General features: G+C 40.4%; 1 protein-coding gene across 5 annotated transcripts in view; it reads right to left on the reverse strand.

Moving 5' to 3' along the window:
* Positions 1-20,597, reverse strand: part of gria4b (glutamate receptor, ionotropic, AMPA 4b) — a 92,652-nt gene that overhangs the window by 69,517 nt on the left and 2,538 nt on the right. For all 5 annotated transcript variants that reach the window (XM_076161285.1, XM_076161284.1, XM_076161287.1 and 2 more), the window contains exon 2: positions 19,425-19,583. In XM_076161285.1, the coding sequence (XP_076017400.1) occupies positions 19,425-19,583 (159 nt within the window). The remainder of the gene's footprint in view (positions 1-19,424; positions 19,584-20,597) is intronic.

A 20,597-nucleotide genomic window follows, 5' to 3' on the forward strand; every position in this document is an offset into this window, starting at 1 on the left:
CAACTTTGATATACCATGTGTGCAATAGGAAAATAAAGCAAGAAGTTGGTGCCAAAGTCGAAGATCAGGGGGCACATAAACCTTTAGGAATAATTATTTGGCAACTATGGGCATTGAATCGCAAATTGATTGTGTTCCAAATTGATTGTTGTTACTATCTTTATCTCCACATCTGTTACGTTGAACTGTTGAAAGACACAAAAAGAAGTAAATGCATGAAAAAGGGTGCTTTTAAAATTTCTAGGAACGAAACACAAAATTGACGTGCTCTGCCCTGCTGCTACCTTGCTTTGAGAATCGTAGACATCTTCGTCCTATTTTTAGAAAGCAGTGCCACTCGGACAAGCAGAAAATATCAGAAAAGCACACAATATACTTTCAGAGCCTCCCACCAGAGTCATTCAAGTGTGAGGGGGAGGAAAGGAACGGATTTACAGCAATAAGCATCAATGTTGATTGCCAAGGAATGCCAGAAGGAGCTTGCATCTCTTTGCTGCCTTTCCTTAAATGGAAAACAACAACAGCATTATGTGCACTGTGTTATATCAGTGATGTTTATGCTCAGGGTTGCATGGTGAGTGGTGGTTAGCATTCTCATGTGACAGCAAGAAGGTCCTGGGTTTGACATGAATCTCTGGTTTACTCCATCATTAAAAATGTTTTGTCTGTTATTGGGCCATCAGCTAGCACACTGTGTGGCTGCCCAACACTTTTAATACTAGGATGGATCAAATGCAAATTCGGAAATTCTCCAAAATGAAGGGCCCACTCAACAACTTAACCCCAGAGGAAAATTTAATTTTTCTTGCATTTTTCTTGTTTAACTAATTCTGGAACACAGGGATGCTCTTCCTCTGGGTAAGGACAGTAACCCCCTCCCCTTTGTATCCCTTCCAATTGCCACCACGTCACTCACTGAACAGTCTGGCTTATGAGCTTTATTCCTAGGAACCTGAAACTCCTCTTTATCATCCTTTTTTGTGTCTGTATTGGATCATTTATATTTTAGAGCAATCCCGAAAAACATGATCACAAACCTGGTGCCTGGTGCCTGCCTCGAGCTTATATGGATAACTGCAAAACGTGGCTGAGGGATTAATAGTGACTAAATGACTTTATTTCCCATAAGAAATGTCATTAAGAAGAGACATTAAGACATTAAGAAGAGCTCCAGTAAACATCAAGGAAACACTGTGGCAGTTCACACAACATTCAGTCAATAAATAAAGCTTAACAAAACACAACATGTTAGTTCCGTTTTGGTCTAAAATCATGACGTAAAATGCGCTCCCCAGTTACTTTCCTGTGACATTTATTGGTCCAATATACGGAGGTTCCTGAAGACATTGTGGGTATGTGGGATGTATTTATTGAACTTTGTGTTCTGTAAAACGTGAGAACTTTAATTGAATTAATAGTGATGCAGATATCTACCGCTAAAATCTCATTCTAGAAGCACAAAGAGACGTAAAAAGCACAAGTGGAAAACGCGATTTATCAATGGTGATGAAAGCATTTTGTTGGTTTATGCTTACACACACACACACACACACACACACACACACACACACACAAATACATGGCAGACTGCATGCATGGGAAACAAAGGGGCCATTTAAAACAGGGACCAGAAAGATTAAAGAACGGCTGTAAACTGATAATTGTACTACAAACTGCTTCATGTCACAGGAGGGCAACAGTTGTTAAAGCCCTATTTGATTGTCAATGAAACACCAATTACGAGCCACAATTATCACTCTGACCCTTTGAGATCGATATAGAAGCAGAGATATGGAAAGAGAGGCGTAAAAAAAACAAAAGCAACAGAAAGAACAAATGACATAGGAGAGGCAGTCAGAAGACGTAAATGAGAAGGAGAGAGAGGTGAGGAAGCAGTGATTGAGCCAAGGTGCTTGGAAAACATGCTTCTGTTTAAACACTGGCACAACTTGCAACCAGACGGGGGTGTTAATGAGGACAGACTCATGCCTGAACACGACACACGAGTGTTAGGCTGTACCACCAGGGAACACAGAGGGACACAACTGAGACTATGCATCAGTGTGTGTTAAGGCTTTACAGTAGATGTTTGTGATGAAGGACTGAAGGTGGACTGCAGTCATTTTCCTTACAATTTCAATTTTTTATAATTTGACAAAATCATATCTGCACCACCCTTGACAATCATGTCTGGCGTTGGAGGTGACAATGGAGGCAGGACTGGGGTGTAGCCGGTAGGAGGGGGAGGAGTCAGTCCTTCAACATGTTCTCTATGATTCCGCCTACACTCCAATCACACAGGCTGCTGCTTTTACAACAACACATACATATGCATCCAAAACCTTCATTTTTGTTTTGCTGGTGTGCTCTCGTGCAGCATGATAAACTCCAGCGCCATGGTTCAGCCCGTGCATTTAATTGTTTTTTACTTTCGAGATGAATCCCAGCAGGTTAACATAATGATTTGAATAAGGGAAATTAGCATTATCATTATTGTCTCTGAGACTGTGTCAAAAGTTTAATTCAGCTTTGGCAATTTTTTAAGCATTTTTCATAGTGTTGTTGTATTGTACTATACTGAAAGGTATAACATGATGCCCCCCTCATGTATGTAAATGGGAATATAGACTTCAAAATACATAAATTAGTATAAATGATACTGTTACATCATAAAGACTTTACTGCAGTTCTGTTGTAGTGGATTGGATTCTACCTAAACTTGTGGCCACTGTATTTCAACAGGATATTTGGGTAGAAATGCCAACAAACTGAATTTAGATCAAATGTGGACATGGCTTAGCGATTATATAGGTTATAAAACTGTAGGTATTTGTCAGGCTAAAGTCGTTTAGATACAAACTTGCCAAAATTTGGGAAATATTTGTCAGAAAACTGTATGAAATTCTGGAGAAACCACCTGCTTCAAAATGGGGATGAGTGCAAAACAAATTCTAGCCACTAAATGCATAAATACTAATGGAAGTTTGTGGTCCTGCATCAATGCAGTCAAAGCCTCAACCACCATCCACAATTTAAGCACAATGACACATGAACTAAATTGGCACCCAATGTGAAAGCACACTTAGGTGTTCAATGGACTACCATTAAAAATTGTGATTAGAGTTGGATTGAGTATTCAGAGTCAAACAAATGATCTGATCAGATAAATCACTTCAAAGCAGCGTCACACACCCATAAACATCCTCTCCTCTATGTCATTCCCTATCACGCCTGCCAGCTTTCATGTTCCAAACCAGTGGAGTAAAGCTATCGTTACTGGTATGTGCTGTGTGAGGCAGCTGGGCCTCTTCCTTTCTGTCTAAATCTGCATCAGATGGAGACACTGATGACTCTGACCTCATTGCAGTACAGCAAGTAATAAGCATCGGCGATATTCAGGCTCGGGATATGGCTGCGCATTGCATCGCTACTCCTTGATACTTTAGCACACAAACTAAATCAGAATATGGTAAGACCGGCCGTTTTTGAGAGGATGACATAACAACACACATTTTTGAATAGGCCAATGATTATAATCACTTAATTGTGGAATCAATTAACAAATATCCAGGCATCTCTCTGTAAGATCATTTGAATATGCCATCTAAGAATTTTGTATTATAATTAGAATCATGTTTAATTGTGATCCTAGTCACATTCCTTCCGATGCAGAACACAACACATTTCCGTTTTTGATCTGTAGTCCTCTTACTTCAGAGAAAATCGACATTTCTTATTTACTGAGTGGGTGTTCATGATGTTGTTCATAAATGTGCAAGAAGACGGCAAAGTCTGAGAGCACCATTTTCTCAAATGTGCTTCGTATTTCATTACCATTCATCGCACGAGTCACTCACTGCTTCCTTGGCTGAACAATTGGATATGCCACTTTTGAAGCTGCCAGTGCTTTGCTGGGTATGGCAGCTTGCACATGTACAATTGTCTTTTATCCAAACAGTTCATCCTGGTTTATCAACAAAGTGATCTGTGTACCTAGTCTCTCCATTTTTGCTGGCTGTAAGCTGCAGGAGTCAAACGCTCACAGTGCAGCCAGCGTTCATCGCGGGAATGTTTCATTTTTCCTTCTTTCTTTACCATTGCAGATGACAGAGTATTATAAAAACTCCACCACCATCTTTATGTTTCTTCGATAAAAATAACCCCAGAAGTTTTGCGGAGCAGTAAATCTATTCATAATTAGTATCAGGTGCTTCTTTTGCTTTATGTGGGAACTAACTACACTGAGGTTTGTATGTTTAGAGAATAGAGGAGGTGGAGAACACCTGACTGGATTTGTTTCAAGAATAGCTGTTTAGTTTTGTGGTGATCAGCACAACTCGATCCCGCTTCTCCTCCTTGTTTTCTTCTACACATTATATCCTCAAGAAGCCCTGTGTGTGCATATGTTTGTATAGGTGTTCCTGTATCCGTTTTTCAAAAGCTCAAAGCGCAATAAAGGTCTTACATAGCACAGGTGTAAGTAAACTTAACTTTGAAGGAAGGACATCATCTGGCCTCTGTGCCTCATTAACCCACATTGTGCTCCCCACGGAGGAAGGAAATAACATCAGTAGGAGGGCTGGATCCACCGACTTGTATAAATAATGTCCATGTGTGTGTGTATGTGCGTTTATACAGCAGATTGACAAATGGGCCAAGGCGACACAAGAAAGACTCATTCGCACTATAGAGAGAACCAGCAGCCGCTTCAAAAACCTTGACAATTGCCTGGGAACACAATAGCAAATAACCCCCAAAAATATAAGAAAATATTTAGAAACCTCTTACTTCTGCCCTCCAACCACCCAGTGGCCTAGTATCCGTATTAACTACCTGGCACAACCTAGCAACCATCCCATTCCTATCATGTCTTCTTGTACTCCTTCGTGTCAAATGTGTATGACACTGCCTTGAAGAAATGTCATGTCAGGGAAACTCATTTTCCCCTATAAGGTGAACGAACACAGACAAACAACAGTGATTAGTGGCAAATTTAACAGTTAGAGGAGCTGGGGAAATTAATGTCCAAGATGACCCAGAATATTACCTGTTATTGCCACATTACATCATTTTTATATTGTTAATACTGAATTGCAATGAGAAGTCGGCCAAAATCGGCTTAACATGTTTGACCTTGTTCTTCCTGACAGGCATTTTATAGGCTTGTGGCAAGTATAATAGATGTAACTTGTCCTACCATGTGATAAACCCAAGATTTGATTAAACTACAATAGAGAAGAGCAGACTCAAACATTGTTTTTCAGTTTTGCCAGTGTTTGTTTTTCAAAAGATCCCCCTCTATTTTTATCTGCAATAATTTGCATTTTCAATATTATCACTGTTGACATGACAAATCAAAGTCAAACCTGCTGTTCACTTCTCTGTCTCTCTCCTTCTTCTTCTACTCCCTACAGTCCTGTCCCTATACCCTCTCATCTTTCCGCCTCTAGCTCCTTCTTTGTTTCTCTCACAGTAGCAAACAGTTCATCAGTACCAGTCATGCAGTGCTGAAAGCAAATGTCTTTTCTCTCTGGGACATTAATGTGCATTATCATGCAGTCTGTTCCCACAAGATTTGAGCACATCAGCAGATTTACTCAGAGAGCAGAAGAGCGTATGGGGGTTGAAAATTCTCCACTCAGGATTCAAGGACAATTCATTATCATCACGGGGCAGTGGATGGGGTTGGCTATAAGACGACCGCTCAATACCAGTTTTGATTCTCTTAGCGAGTGGGAGAGAGGAGTCGGGAAATGTCAAGGGCATCGCAAAGACAAACCTCTTCACTGCTTCTTCTCCACATGCCCTGCAGCTGCCACAGAAAGCAAAACCTAATGTCAGCTATATATGTACGCATGTGTGCATGTGCGTGTATTTGTGTGTGTGTGTGTGTGTGTGTAAGGTAAAATGTAAAGACACTACTGTGAATCTTCATCTATAGCCAAAGTCAACATAAATTCTCTAGCCATTTCCACAACAATTAATAATACCAATTATAGTGCTAAAGCAACTGCTACTGTTAGTCCTTACCGCTTACCAATAGCCATTCTTTATTGTTCTTTTAGCAGTATATTTTAGAATCAGAGTCTATTTGTACTTGTATGTTTGAATGTAGAGGAAGCCTGTAGAATGTGTAGATACATAAATGTCATTGTAAGTTGGTGAAATATCAGTATTTCAGGAAAAAAGGCTCATACCTCTAGTGGGCCATAGCAAAGACCTGCAGTGTCTTTGCTATAGTCCACATCCAGACTAAATTGTTAGAAAGTTACATATACCCTAGGTTTGCTTTAGCTTCATAAATATAAGTGAGCAAAATGTACCGGCAAACCAACTATTCAAGTGGATCATTTGGTCCAAGTATCCAAGATTTGGCACGAGAAGCTGAAATTGAGTACGTCTGAGTACCTTTTAGGTAAACGTTATGGACCTTTCCATAGCTTTTTGCTTTACTGGCTATGACTCATCAAAGCTGCTGTCAATCAAAAGATCAATATGTCACCTTGTGGTTGGTTCGAACTTAGTGTAGTTTGCCATCAGCCCATGATCCAAAAGAGCCGTGACAGAGTGGAACTGGAGACCACATCAAAGAGATGAGGTTTCAGTTGTTTTGGTCCAGACCCAAGAGTGGCTGCTGTGTTCACACCTGTCCACACAAACCCTGCAGCAAACAGCAAATACACTCTCCAATACTTTCCAAGACACCATTGCCAGAATCGCCATCTTTCAAAGCACCTCGGCTATTCCCTTACCTTCTTTTCCTTCTCAGCATCATTACTGTTTGGTATTTTGTTATTAAGCTACATATGCCAGCAAAAATGCCCCACTTCACCCAATCAACTCATCCACCAAACCAATGCCCGAGTGTATCTGGTGTGATAAAAGCACAGTAATTGGCCAATCACATTGCAATCAGGGAGCTCTTCTCTGGGAGCTGGCTGGAGAGAGAGCTGAAATGCTGAGGTCTTCAAAAACCTGAACAAGCCACACACACACACACACACACACACACACACACACACACACACACACACACACACACACACACACACACACACACACACACACACACACACACACACACACACACACACACACACACACACACACACACACACACACAGTGATGCCAACAACAGAAAGTGGGAGACTTGAAGCAGAACTGATAACTAATAATGATCTCCTCCAATTATAGCTTCATCATTACGAGAAGTGTGTGTTGTTTGTGTGTGTGTGTGCATTTGTGTGTGTGTGCATTTGTGTGTGTGTACCTTTGTGTGTTTGTATGTGTGAAAGAGAGGGAGCAGAGTAGAGGATGTGGTGTCTTGTCTTTTGTTACTTTATCTGCCTATGGATACACATTCTCGCTTTTGTTTGTGAAGCAAAATATGACCGTGAATCGTACTTGTCTCTGATTGGCTGTTAGGTGTCACATGGCAGGTGTACAGTTGTGTAAAGGGACGCCTCAAAGGTGATTGTGATGGTGCTGGAGTCATTTGCAAAAGAACATATATTTCCATAGTTTACAGCAGACAGGGACATCTTGCCTTGAGTAAAGCTCAAAGGAAAGCTCACAGTGACAAAAAGTACAAAGAAAATAGTAAGAACAAAGAACTAATTATGCAGCAGAGGTCCTCAAAGTTAATGATAGAGGCAAAGAAGATTTCCAAAGCACCACACCACATCTATTTTGAAAAGTTTTATAAAATCAAACTTGTGATGTATTTAAAGTAAACTATAACCAATGTCATCTTTTCTATTTTAATTAAAGCTGCATCATAAAAACACTCCATGTACTGTGCTGGTGTCAGTGGTGCAAAGCAATAAAGTTAAGGCAGAATGTGTTTGTCACTGTGAAGGTAAACAGTCCTGCAACCACAGCAAAACTCTAAAATACTTTAGCATTGTAGCATGTCCTTCCTGTCCTTATCTGAAAAGGATGTATCAGGTTTTCAAACTGAAAAGCAACAAAATGTTATCGTCAACGTCAAGAAAAGTCCCATTCATGTCACATTTCAACATGGATGGAAATGGGCCATTTAAGTGTAAAACTTAGCTGCAAACATGCTGCTAATACTGTATGTAGCTAGCTAGTAGGTATTGCTTACGTAGCAGCACAGTTGCTAGGCTAGCAGAAGGACAATAGGACTATTATTTCTCAGCCGAAGCTTGTAGTTAGCAATACATACATTGAAATTAATGGAACAATTGTTTATGTTTTGAGTAAGTAGCTGTATTATATGTAAAATATATTGTTTTTTATTTTGAAAATTCTACACCCTGGAAACCAATATCATCAATGCATACAATTAAATTACGGTACAATTCATTCGTAATACTAACAACTTGCTTCTGAATTATTGAATTGAACATCGTTGCAATGACTTACACCTAATTTAAGTTTAATTCAAAGATGGAGACTGTTTCCCCAGTAGTTTTTAAATCAGGAATCTTCAGGAATCATAAATACTCTTATAATAAGCATTGGTACAAATGCCACCTGCTTGCAGTGTGAAGGTGTGAATGCTGACTAATGGGCTGCTACGGAAATGTGTAACATCTGACAATGGAGGTGTGAACATTGCTGAGGAATAATTTAACACTAAAATGACTGATGATCTGTGATGATTTACTGCAGCTGTGTAGTGAAGTTACAACGCAGAGGAAGAAACACAGACATCAACTCCACATAGATATAATCCAACAGGTTTGGCCTTTAATTACACCGAAAATAGGCTGGATAGCACATAACTAAATCATTTTTTATCTCTCCAGAACTCATCAATGCTACAGGGTTTTGAAATCTTCTTTTGGTCTGAATTAAAGTCAACACAAGTATGTCTGAATAGCCTTTGATGACACCATTTTTTCAGTCGAATTTTCCTTTCACGCATTTCAAACCCCTACAGCTTTCACAAGTGGCATTTCTAACACCTCTCTCAAAATAATGGAAATATATTCACGCCAGCTCCACACTGAGCAAAATCCTCTGGCTGCCCTCCATGTTTTACGAGGAGGAGGGGTTAAGATCAAGAGGTCGCAGCTGTGGCCCCAACAGAGGGTCAGGACCCGATCTATACCCTCCTGAAGCCTTTCAATGGCATTCTGACCTTGTGATCTCAAACTAATGAACATGGCAACTAATGAACAGTCTTTGATTGCTTTCTCAATAGAAGCACCTCTACCCGCACCAGAGACATAATGACCATTAAACCTGAGCTGCTAATTGCGCGGACACACCTACACATTTAACTAATGAAGATGTTGGTGATTTGTCTTAGTGGCATCAGCAGCACATCCTCATCACAGCCCCTGAGTCTGGGTGTGCTTTTCTGTCAGAGCCGCTCATATCAATGGAAAAGTCATTTAGGCTAATGAGGCTGAATTGCCTCCTTAGCATCAAGTGAAAAATACTGTATCAAACTGTGCTGAGTCATAACAGTTTCACTATTATCACGTCTGCATATCAACAAGACATCAAGTGCATAACAAGAAGGTTTCAGGAATGCATAATGCTGATGCTGCTGTTGCATAACCTAAATTATGGTTGTACTAAAGGATTCACCTTTCTTCATGATGTGGTTTGTAAATGCTTAGACGACACCGTACCTGTTGCAGTGTTGGAAAATTTAAAAAAGTTAACTACTGCTAATATAATACCACTAATAAAAGGATGAGTGAATTGATTAAACAGCCAACAACAATCAGTATATCAAATTGATTTCTTTATCAGATAAAAACGTCAAACATCTGCTGCTTATAGCTCTATAAATAATTTGCTTCTCCCCATTTCATAGATTTATCATTTCAACGTTTAAGTCTGTCTCATGTCAAACTCCGATAAAAAATAATGAATTTTTAAGACTATTGGTTTTGGTAACACAAATTTGCCATTGTCATTTTGATTTCTGATTTAGTTTGCATGTTAAGACACTTTTGACAACAATGATACTTGTGTTTGCTTTGATTTCACTGCTTGACTGTACAGCGATGCGCACAACCAGCAATGTGGCTCCAAACTGGAATATTTGTCCTGGATCAGAATAAGGTGTCTAGGATTTGTCCATCCAGATTTTAATATAATTTTCTCTAAACATGATAACGCCTGAGCCAGTGGTACTGCTAAATGCTGTCGTATGCCAATTTGGGCCAGGCTGCACCTGGTTGGTAATTTCCTGCCTCCAAATGAACTTGGACTGAGCTGGGTGGAGTGGTAAAAGCTGTGTATATACACGTATACACAAATTATAAAAGGTTTCAAAGCACATCAGAACGCAACTTGGTCATCAGTATCATTGTATGGTAGTGGATCAGAGAGTTTCAAACAGTAGGGCAGTTTGCAGTTAGGTCACATTGCATTCCAAAAATGTTACTGGAATTATGAATAAATACTGGAGAGAGAGAAAGACAGAGAGAGATAGGAAAAGAGACAGACAGGCAGGCACAAATTCTGAGGCCCTATTTACAACTATTAGCATCCATTTTCAAGGAGCAAGGAAGAAGGATGAATGGGCTTGAATGGGCTTGAATAGGCTGACGGCGCTCCTGCTGAGATTCGCAATCTAGACAGCATCCAAATGATACGTGTTGATGCTGATGTGCACATGCAAGTCCTGTGATCCCAGGATCTCACAATCTGCATAACGTATCCAGATAACCAGCATGGATGTTAATGCAGGCGGTAAAAAAGGGGCCAGGACATGTTTACTCCATGTTATAATATGTGTTGTATCATAACATGAACTGTCCAGATTTATGGCTACTGACAATTGTGAAAAACCAACAAGAGGAGGGAATGTGAAACAGAAATGTGGTGGAGTAAAAGAAGTATGTAGGATAGCACTCAGTGTTGTATCAAAGATATTTAGTTAGTATTCATTAGTTGTTGTCACAGTGCCATAGTTCTGCACAGGACCACAAATCTGTTGGAAAATAGCACTTCTCAATCTGCATAAATACATTTTTGAAATAACAGTCCTGACCCAAAGGGGGGGGGGGGGGGGGGGGGGGGGGAAGAGAGAGGGGGGGGGGGGAAGAGAGAGAGAGAGAGAGAGAGAGAGAGAGAGAGAGAGAGAGAGAGAGAGAGAGAGAGAGAGAGAGAGAGAGAGAGAGAGAGAGAGAGAGAATGGCTCACTTTTTCCTGCACTTCACTTCAGCCCCTCAAAATGCATTTGCTCCTGTAGTGTTTGCTATGGACAACTTGAATCCGACATTGATCCGCACAGGCCTGCTCAGATATACATACCGGGCCAGACCCGACCCAATGAGACCGACTATAACGTAACCTTTTCTCAGTTCCAAGGAATTAAGTGAAACTGTGAAGGCTTCCACTATTTGTCTATTTATACTCATACTTTGTCATTTTGGTTGGTACTGAAACGCTATTTATATACATTATACTGTAGTATATATGATACTAAATAGGATCAAACCTGACTGAATCTCTTCTAAGAAAATTTGACTTGGCATTATGTTGAAGTTTAGGGTACAAAAAACATTTTCGATTTTGGGAGAATCATCATGAAAAGAGGACAGATTTTGTTTCACAACCTGTACGACCTCAACATACACACAAGCACACACACACGCGCACACACACGCGCACACCTCAGGGCGGGTGCTTATATAACAGTGCCACAAAGCAGGGGGAGGTGCAGGGAATGATACAGAGGAGAGGAGGAATGAATGCAAAGTTAAACAAGAAATGTGGAAGAAAAACAACTGAAGCGGGACGAGAATTTAAAATGTTTTCACGTGGTTGCACACTTATGAAATTGCTTCAAAACAAACACAAACAAAGAAAAGAACAAACCAAGCTCTGCTAAAACGAGTAAAATAACAGAAATATGTTGGAGCAATATTTGATACTTATATTACCATAAACGTGTTCAGATGCATCCTCGTCACGCTCCAGCTTTTTAGGGGCCTTAAGTGGACTTTGAAATTCAATCGATCAAAATCTGTTTTTAAATGACTAAATTACCACGGGGGCCCCCTGACCATCACAGGGGCCCTAAGCAGATGGTTATTTGATTGGATCCGAGTAGGCAGGTTGTTAAGCGGTTTGTGGTTCACCCTTTGCCTCACCCAGACTTCATTCATTGTTGTTAAAATAACGTGCATGGACTGTTAATGTTCCCGTTCCAGGTGCAGACGGCGATTTAAAGGAACTCCTGATTAAGATAACTTCTAATAAGAGCGAGGAAGATGAGGGAGGGTGATAGTTTCAACCTGTGGCTGGATTTAATCCTACGAGTGTGTATCCCAGAGTGCATTACGACCGCAATGCGTCTACACCAAAAATGATCCACTTAAATCATATCAGATGAGGCTCCCGATGTGTGTCAATTACGGCCAAATCAAACACGCCGACTGCCAAACAATGAGAAGACGTCTGCCCTTTTCCTCCAACTGCAAAGTCATCGCTATGAGTGGACACCCTTGTGTTTCGCCAGGGACACAATTAGTGATGCAAGAACTACTTTGCATCAAAAAGTAATTTGACACTAATGTGGCTGCGCTGTCATGCACTCAGCTGGGTTGTCAAGTAGCTTTGTTTGTTTGTTTGCATGTTTGTTGGTTGGTTTGCTTGTTTAACATCGATGAGAGGGGATTTAGACATCCTAGCTTATTGGTACTTTCTGATCTGGCCATTCTTTAGTATTGTACAGCCATGAAGATGGTCTCTGCGGATCACACTTAACAGTAAAATTGACCCTTTAAAAGTATCACAGCTCCTTATCACATTCTCCAAAAACCTGTTTTTTCCATTTCCATTACCTCCTCTTAGCTCTTACCAATGTTTTTCCTTTTAACACCTTAAATCTTTTCATTCTCCCATTCTCCATATACCCCCTTGTCACATGAAACTCTCATTAGCAGCCGCTCTCCAACACAAAAACACACATATGAGCACACACACACACACGCGTCAGGCCTTCGCATTTTCATGGGTGCAACAGAAGGATCCTCAAATAAAGGCCGGGGGGGGGGGCGGGGGGGGCATTTCAAGTACTGCACTACAGAACAGAAGAGCCCCTCTCACAGAGCCCGGAGGGAAGATAATATACTTAAACAGGACTAACATGCTGCACACTAAGATTATTCATCACACAAAAACACCCGCACACACATTCATTTATCACACACAAATGGGAGCTTTTTTTCCCCCCAATTCAGAGTTAAAGACAGGCGAGGTATGAGTTCATGCGTGAGCAGTGGAGAAAAGATGGCGTTTTTAGTGTCGTATGTGCATATAGGCGCACAGGCTGCTATCTGGATCTGGAATGAGTCAGAGCAGCACGCTGAATATAAATGACTCAATGCAGATTAAAATGTCACTATTTCCGTAAAAGCAAAGGCAGGGGCAGCAGGGAGGAGGTCATATTAACCCTTTCCGACCACATATTCCCTTTAAAGCATTTACATCACCTCTCAAGTTACCCCAATAAAGATCAGATGAATGAATCAACAGGAGAATAACAGGAGTACTGTGTTTAGTTTCTGTCCAAACTTATCCATTTAATTTGGATTGTGTAATTAATGTTTAGCAGACTGCACTTCCACCCAAACTGTATGTCTTTCCCAAAACCTCTTTCCATTCCTTGTTGAGGTGCAGCACTTGCCAACTAACTAATCATTGCTCTGTGTAGTACATTTAGAGGGGAACATTAATTTCCTCTGTTTATTGGTCTTGGGAGCATGATTTAGCATGTGACAACAACTAAATAAAGGCTTTTGGCTGAAGATGGTGATGTTTTAAGTCAGCAGGAGAGAGACCAATGTGATGTCATTAAGGTCTCTCCAGCTGCAAAAACCTTTATACGATTGTTTTCACACAATGAATACGACAGGACCAAATTAGGATTTATGTGAAATTCCCCCTGCAGATCTTACATTTGAAATTAAAATAATCCTTTTTTTGCACCCCTGTAAATTGTAAGATGTCTTCAGCAACCAAGGCAACTTTAATTATATACTAGATATATAAAGAATATATAGACGCCGTATGCTTCACATAAAAACATGTTCAGATACAAGAATAAAGAAAGAACAGGATATAAAATAATGACTAAAAAGACATTTAAATGAAGAATAAAAGATTAAAACGAAAACGTATTTGAACATGAAAATGAAATCAATATCAATGTGTACTAAATCAAAAGTGTAAGGTTTACAGCTGAGTAAAAGTTTGCAGTTTAGCAGAATGCAATGGGGATCGTTAATGTTTGAAGTCTGGATTTAAAAGTAGTCAGTGTTAAAGCAAGTCTCAAATCTTCTGGAAGTTTATTCCAGCTATTTTTTTACATCGCAGCTAAATGCTGTTTGTCCCTGTTTTATTCCAAGATGACCTGAGAGTTCTGGAGGGTCCATGTAAAAGCATTTCAATGTATTTTGGCCCTAAACCATCAATTTATTTATGATTGCATAATAGGTGAATTTTGCATCTGATCTGCATCACATTTTCACTCAACACAATAATAGTGAACATTAAATCTTGAATCTCAACCTTTTACTCTTTTTTACCAAAATACTACTAGATATTTATTAGCTGTGATGTCTGTAATTGTCCTCAGTATGTTTAGCTGGGAGGGGACATTGGGACAGCATGCACAATGAGCATACTAGCAGCCAGAAATGTCTGGATGGTCTTATTGACTTTCAGGTCAATTCCCATGTCATTCACTACAGTTCCATAGGGTTGGTCAGTAACAGCTGTGCCACTGCTTTGACCTGCTGACATGACAAAAAGCCAAAATGCAGAATAAGATACAAGGATTACACTTTTTAACAAGGACCATTAACTGAGTCATGTGCATTGTGGGCATTTTTCCTGGTTACTGATTGTCTTTCTGAGAGGATATTTCTTTTGACTCTCTGAGTTACACTGGTTGACACTGACTCTTCATATTACAGTGATACATGTGGCATCCAAGTTGTCAGCTCAGTGGGCATAATGCTCTGTAGACTGAAGGGTCTGAACATCATGTGTGCTTCCAAGAATCCTCACTAAACAGACCACTGACCCTGTCAGATGAAGGCGTGTGGGTGGCAGCATAGGAAGCAGAGGTTATTGAATGTGTCAGGGTGGTATATTTGTTTGTCTTAACCACTGCTGACAGGCTGGGATCCCTTTATTCTATGCACTTTATATTCAACTACACCGGCCTCTTATTTTCTACTATAAATGTATATATCGTTTGATGATTTCCACATTCTGTAGTATTAAATCTCTCCTCAATAATAGAAGGATGCATGTTGCAGAATGGATTTAGGAAGGCTCATACAGTATTGATCTTATTGATATAGTTTGCACTTTGGTTGAAGGTAAATAACAAGACAATAAAACAACTTTTGCCTTAGTGATTTCCAGAAGGCTTGATTATGTCAATGGAGACCTTTTGGTGTATCAGGGCATACAAACAGAAATATAGAGAACATTATTCAGTCCACTCCTTTTACTGTGCACCTGTGGCATGGATTTTGTTAATGAGTTTGAAGCAGACTGGTTTAGAACCTCGTTAAGAGTTAAGCAATGGGATCCATTATCACCAATTTTGTTTGAGTTTAGATAAATGATCTAGCAAAAGAAATTAAAAGCTTTGGGGCTGGTGTGAGTTTTAGGAGGGATACCCTCAGCACATTCCTTTATTAGGATGATATAAAACTGTGAGCAGAAAAAGGACCAACAACGGATGTCAAGCATTATGCAAATAACCAAAATAAGACCGGAATAATGCATTTTAGGAAAGCTGACAGGACAAGTTATAATCCTACAGCTACAGCTTCACACTGAAACAGGCAAATTAGAGAATATGTGTGTTTTATCATTTAGGGAAAGTTGAAATGAATATGTTAACACCTTCATATTGTACTGGCCCTTAGTAAGTATCAAGTATAGTATTAACCTATTTGCCTGTATTATCAGTCTGTATACTCTTAATTGAACTTGAAATTAATGTCACCCTATCACTGTATCATTTACAGTAATTGACCTTGTTTCCATTTTGTTTGTATTAAGATATGGTGTCCTATAAGCCTATAAGCCCTTATGGGACATGGAAATAAACAATTCATTCATTCATTCATATGGCTGATGAAAGCTTTATTCCAGGGGTTGCAACCATTAGCATCCATCACAGAGACGGCATTTGATACAGTGGCATATGAAAGTAAACAAAGCATCCACAGACACTTTCCATACTTGGTGTAGACATGCAGCCAGAAAAATGCAGATAATACAAGATCTATTGTTGAATGTCTTACACTATACACTACTACTGTACACTACTAGTATAGGCTGTGAGTGTGTCATTTGTTTGTTCCACACTAGACACGTTTGTATTTTGGAAGGGAACTTCAAAGATGAAGATATAGCCAAAGCGATTAAGTAGCAAACGCACTGTCTGTGACTGAGAATACAGAAAATACAGAGGCACAAGTTTGCTTTGATCTCCGAGATGAAAGACTCTCTGATACAGCTGAGAGCGTCAGTCACCAACAAATGACTGATTTAGTAGATGTGTCACCCGTTACAGTTACACGCATGTTAAAACTTCCAATTCCATTTACCAAGGAGGCCATATGTCATTTTCTAAGCAGCATAGCAACATAAGCACCATAATTAGGTTGACATTGGAAATGAGATCACAGTGGACTTTCAAGTAATATAATTCTAAAATTATGTAAATCATAAACCAACGGGGGTGTAGACTGTGACACAGACATCCAAACAAGAATAGGGAATGAGCTCTACTATGTATATGGGGCAGAATCACAGAAAACAGCACGCTTTAAGGCGGGATAAAGAAATGCTGCCTATACCGCTAACGTCAAAGAGCTCTGGGAAATCACACAACAGTAACCCACTGGAAGGCAATTAAGAAACTGGGAAAAGGGGATGAACTAAACACACCCAGAGGAAATCACCCACATGGATTCTTTTACCCAGAAACCAATGGGGAGGCAGAACTTAAAGAAGAAGCAGGATCATCCCGGGTGGAAGTGGAGACGACCACCCGAGGACAGAAAAGCTGGAGGACTTTGTCAACTTAGTATAGGGGGATCAATTAATTCTCTACATCTCAATAAGAATACTAAATAAAAATGTTTTCTTCAGCAGTGAGGAAACCCCCGGTTGTGACGCATATGTTTTTTTTTCCATGAATTTCGAAATAAAATTAGCTCCAGTTATTAAGAAACGTGCTCATTCATAATCATCCATCTGTTTGCTTCCAGGTCGCTCACATGATGTTGGTGCGTGTGTGTGTGTGTGTATGTGTGTGTGTGTGTGTGTGTGTTCAGGAGGACACCATGTCTATATTTGTCATTTGTTCATTTTACTTATACCATAATATTGCAATTAGTATGACCATAATACAATTCAAATACTACAGGCAGTAAACATCAGAATAAAATTCCATCACTGTGCCAGTATCATCCCTGCTGCTATTGTTGATCAAAGAAACACACTACAATCTATCGGAGTGTCTGGGGTTTATGGAATGATTATCAATGACAATGGGAATATACGACAACATTTGTCCCCAATTGTCCCCCATCAGCCTTTCTGACAGCAGCACTCCGAGCTGCTGAATGGCCTAATCTCTCTACACAAATTAGCTCCGTCTCTCATCTCCGCTACCCAAATGTACGCGCCGCCCTTGAATGTCACCGGCTTAAAACCGTCTATTTCGAAAAAAACATTATTTCAGAGACTTTTGATACCGCAGCAAATTTGAGCCCAGAAGCAGAAAGGAATAAAGACACAGGAAATGTAAAAAGAAAAGACAGGAGAAAAAAAAAAAAGGGAGTGAAAACAAGCTATGTGGTTCGATCACAAATTCCCAGCTGGCCCTAAGCTATCAGAGTCATTGATTGGCTCATGTAATTCTGCTCTGATTTGGCTTGGCCAATCAATGGGCCGCAGATGCACTTCCTGTGACTGTGCAGCCATTAGAGTAGAGGTGATAAAGCTCCTCATTTTCTTCTGTTGCCTGGAATAATACAGAGTATGTCCACCCTTCTGTCTCCCTCTCCGGCGGGGTGCTGTCCTGTTGCATATGTCGCTCATTCAGCAGCTGTGTCCTGTCTCATTACTTCATTTAAGTGTCCGTATTGACCGTGTGTCCACAAAAAGCTGTCCGGGATGGTATCGCCTTGTAAGTCATGTACCTCTCCCCTCACCACAAATGACCCAGTGTACTGTACATTGATTTTGAAATGAAAATGTCTTTACCCTTATTGTTATACTTGGTTCATTATCTTCCGTTGTGTTTTCCTTACTTTCAAAGAAAAAGCATCCACGGAAAGTTCCAAGTCGTCCCCCTTTTCAAAGCTAAAAAATGCAGTTATGACCAATGCTGAATCTCTCTCAAAGATCTCTGCTAACACACCACATGTTGTAGCTGTGATTACGCGTGCGAGTGCATAGAGGTGTCGTGTCTCTATAGTCAGCTGCACCTTACACTACCTGGCCTTGAAGAAGCATTCATAACAAAGGTCACTGAGCACCGACCTCTCCTTGAATACCATCTAAGAGCTCAGCCACACGGTATTAGTCTTTATATCCGGGGGCCTTGGACATGTGCAGGAGCTGGGGATAAGTGGTCTGAGGTTGTTTGTGTTAACCAAAAAGAGTGTTAAACCACAGGCTACTGCTCAGCAATCATCGGGACTTGTCACATATGACAAAGGTGTTGCTATTTATACCCATGTAACAGATTTCTGTGCTCTGCAATGTGTATAATTGCGTGAGGTGGCAGCTGCCCAGGGTTTGCAGATATAGTCATGCTTGTGTATCCTGCTGTTTATGTCCTGCTTCACTCCTTCTGTACATAGATGTACAAATATATTATTAAAGTGTGTGTGTGTGTGTGTGTGTGTGTGTGTGTGTGTGTGTGTGTGTGTGTGTGTGTGTGTGTGTGTGTGTGTGTGTGTGTGTGTGTGTGGTAGTATTACAATTGCTGTCCCTTCTGTGTGCGAGGCTTTGCTCAACACAGACATATCCTCTGGCACAGGCACAGGCACACACACACACACACACACACAGTGATTCCTTGATGTATTTGTGGATGGCAGAGGAGGGAGGAATATTATACAGTATTCAGGTTCAATCAAATAATACTGGGCCACTCATATATGGGAAGAATGTACTTGTAAAGTGTATTGTAAATCGATACATACGAGCTGGCTGCACAGAATATTTTGATCCTTGAATATTTGTATGCAGAAACATATTCTGCCCCGATCTTTAGCTAAATGACTGCCTGAAACTTTACGCTCTGCTCTTTGCTCATAAAAACAGATTTGATAGGCGAGTCGGAGCTGGATCACAATCAGACAGAGCGATTGGAGGTCAACCCTATACAGCATAAACGAGTGTAAAGCTCATAATGCAACACAGAGACATGCAGCTGACTTACAGGCATTGGTGACGGCGAAGCTGTTGGCCGTCTCAATGTTGTCCACGTGAGGCACCAGGTTGAACGGGGCTTCGGACGCGTTGGGGCTGGTGTTGTGCAGGAAGATGGCCAGACGAAAGGCAGTGTACTCTTGATCAGTGTTTCTGATGAAGAGACCGCCTGCGTGCAGAAGAAGAAAATGAAGATCTGAGCACTGGCATCTGACGAGCAGCACGTGACAAGAGGCAACTGATTTCTTTTGAAGAGAAATCATCTAAACACATCACATCACATCAGTCAGCGATTAGGGATAGTTGAGTGAGAGCGAACGAGCACAAGGGTTAGAAGAAGAATTCACCCAGGACACAACTGAACAATCTCATCACCATCTGTCTTTTTAATCAAGGAAAATAAAGATGTAATGATGAAATGGGGATCTTAGGAACAGTTTAGGGACAGTGACTCGTTAACAAATTCATTCAAATGTGCTCTGCAAGCATTAACGTGCATTTTTTTCCATTTTCAGATAATGTATCCAGATACAGATGTTAATGTAGAGTGCATGAAACAATGAAACCTTAGTTCCTGCACAGAGCCGAGTTGAATAAATGCTGAATCGTTGTTTTAACCGTACACTAGGAGATAACACGGGCGACAATGTCAACCTTATCAAAATAGCAGCTATACATGTGGGAGGAAGTGAATGAGCTTCCTCTTCCTCTTTGATGGTCACCAGGAGCAATGCAGACATTTTAATTTAATGAATTTCGGACTCTGTCGCAAAAAACCTTCACGGGACCGCATTTCAACCATCATGGAACAAAGCCGTATAAAATTCCCCAAAGTTTATTAGGGTTTTACAGAGTGTTTTAGTAGCTGTGGCCTGGGAGCCTTCATTATATTAGAGGTAGACACAACTGACTGGACAATATATGAAATGTAATAAAAGGTCCCATATTGGCCCAGTAAATCACTTTTGCCAATATACTTTTGCTGACACTCCAATCAGAATACAGCAACTCATGACTCTTCTGTGTGCAGTTATCAGGCAACACTTGCTTTTTTTCCACGTTCAATGTAACGCTTACATCCCACATTCTATTCCCGCGCAGGGGAATAGAATGTTTTAAATCAACCTGGAACCATGCAGCTTTATTTCATCAATATTCAGAGCGAAGTGTGCATTTGGCCCTC

Source organism: Genypterus blacodes, unplaced genomic scaffold (genome assembly GCF_046128005.1).
Source record: "Genypterus blacodes isolate CSIRO-AG114 ecotype Tasmania unplaced genomic scaffold, CSIRO-AGI_Gbla_v1 ptg000111l_1, whole genome shotgun sequence".
Classification (NCBI taxonomy): domain Eukaryota; kingdom Metazoa; phylum Chordata; class Actinopteri; order Ophidiiformes; family Ophidiidae; genus Genypterus; species Genypterus blacodes.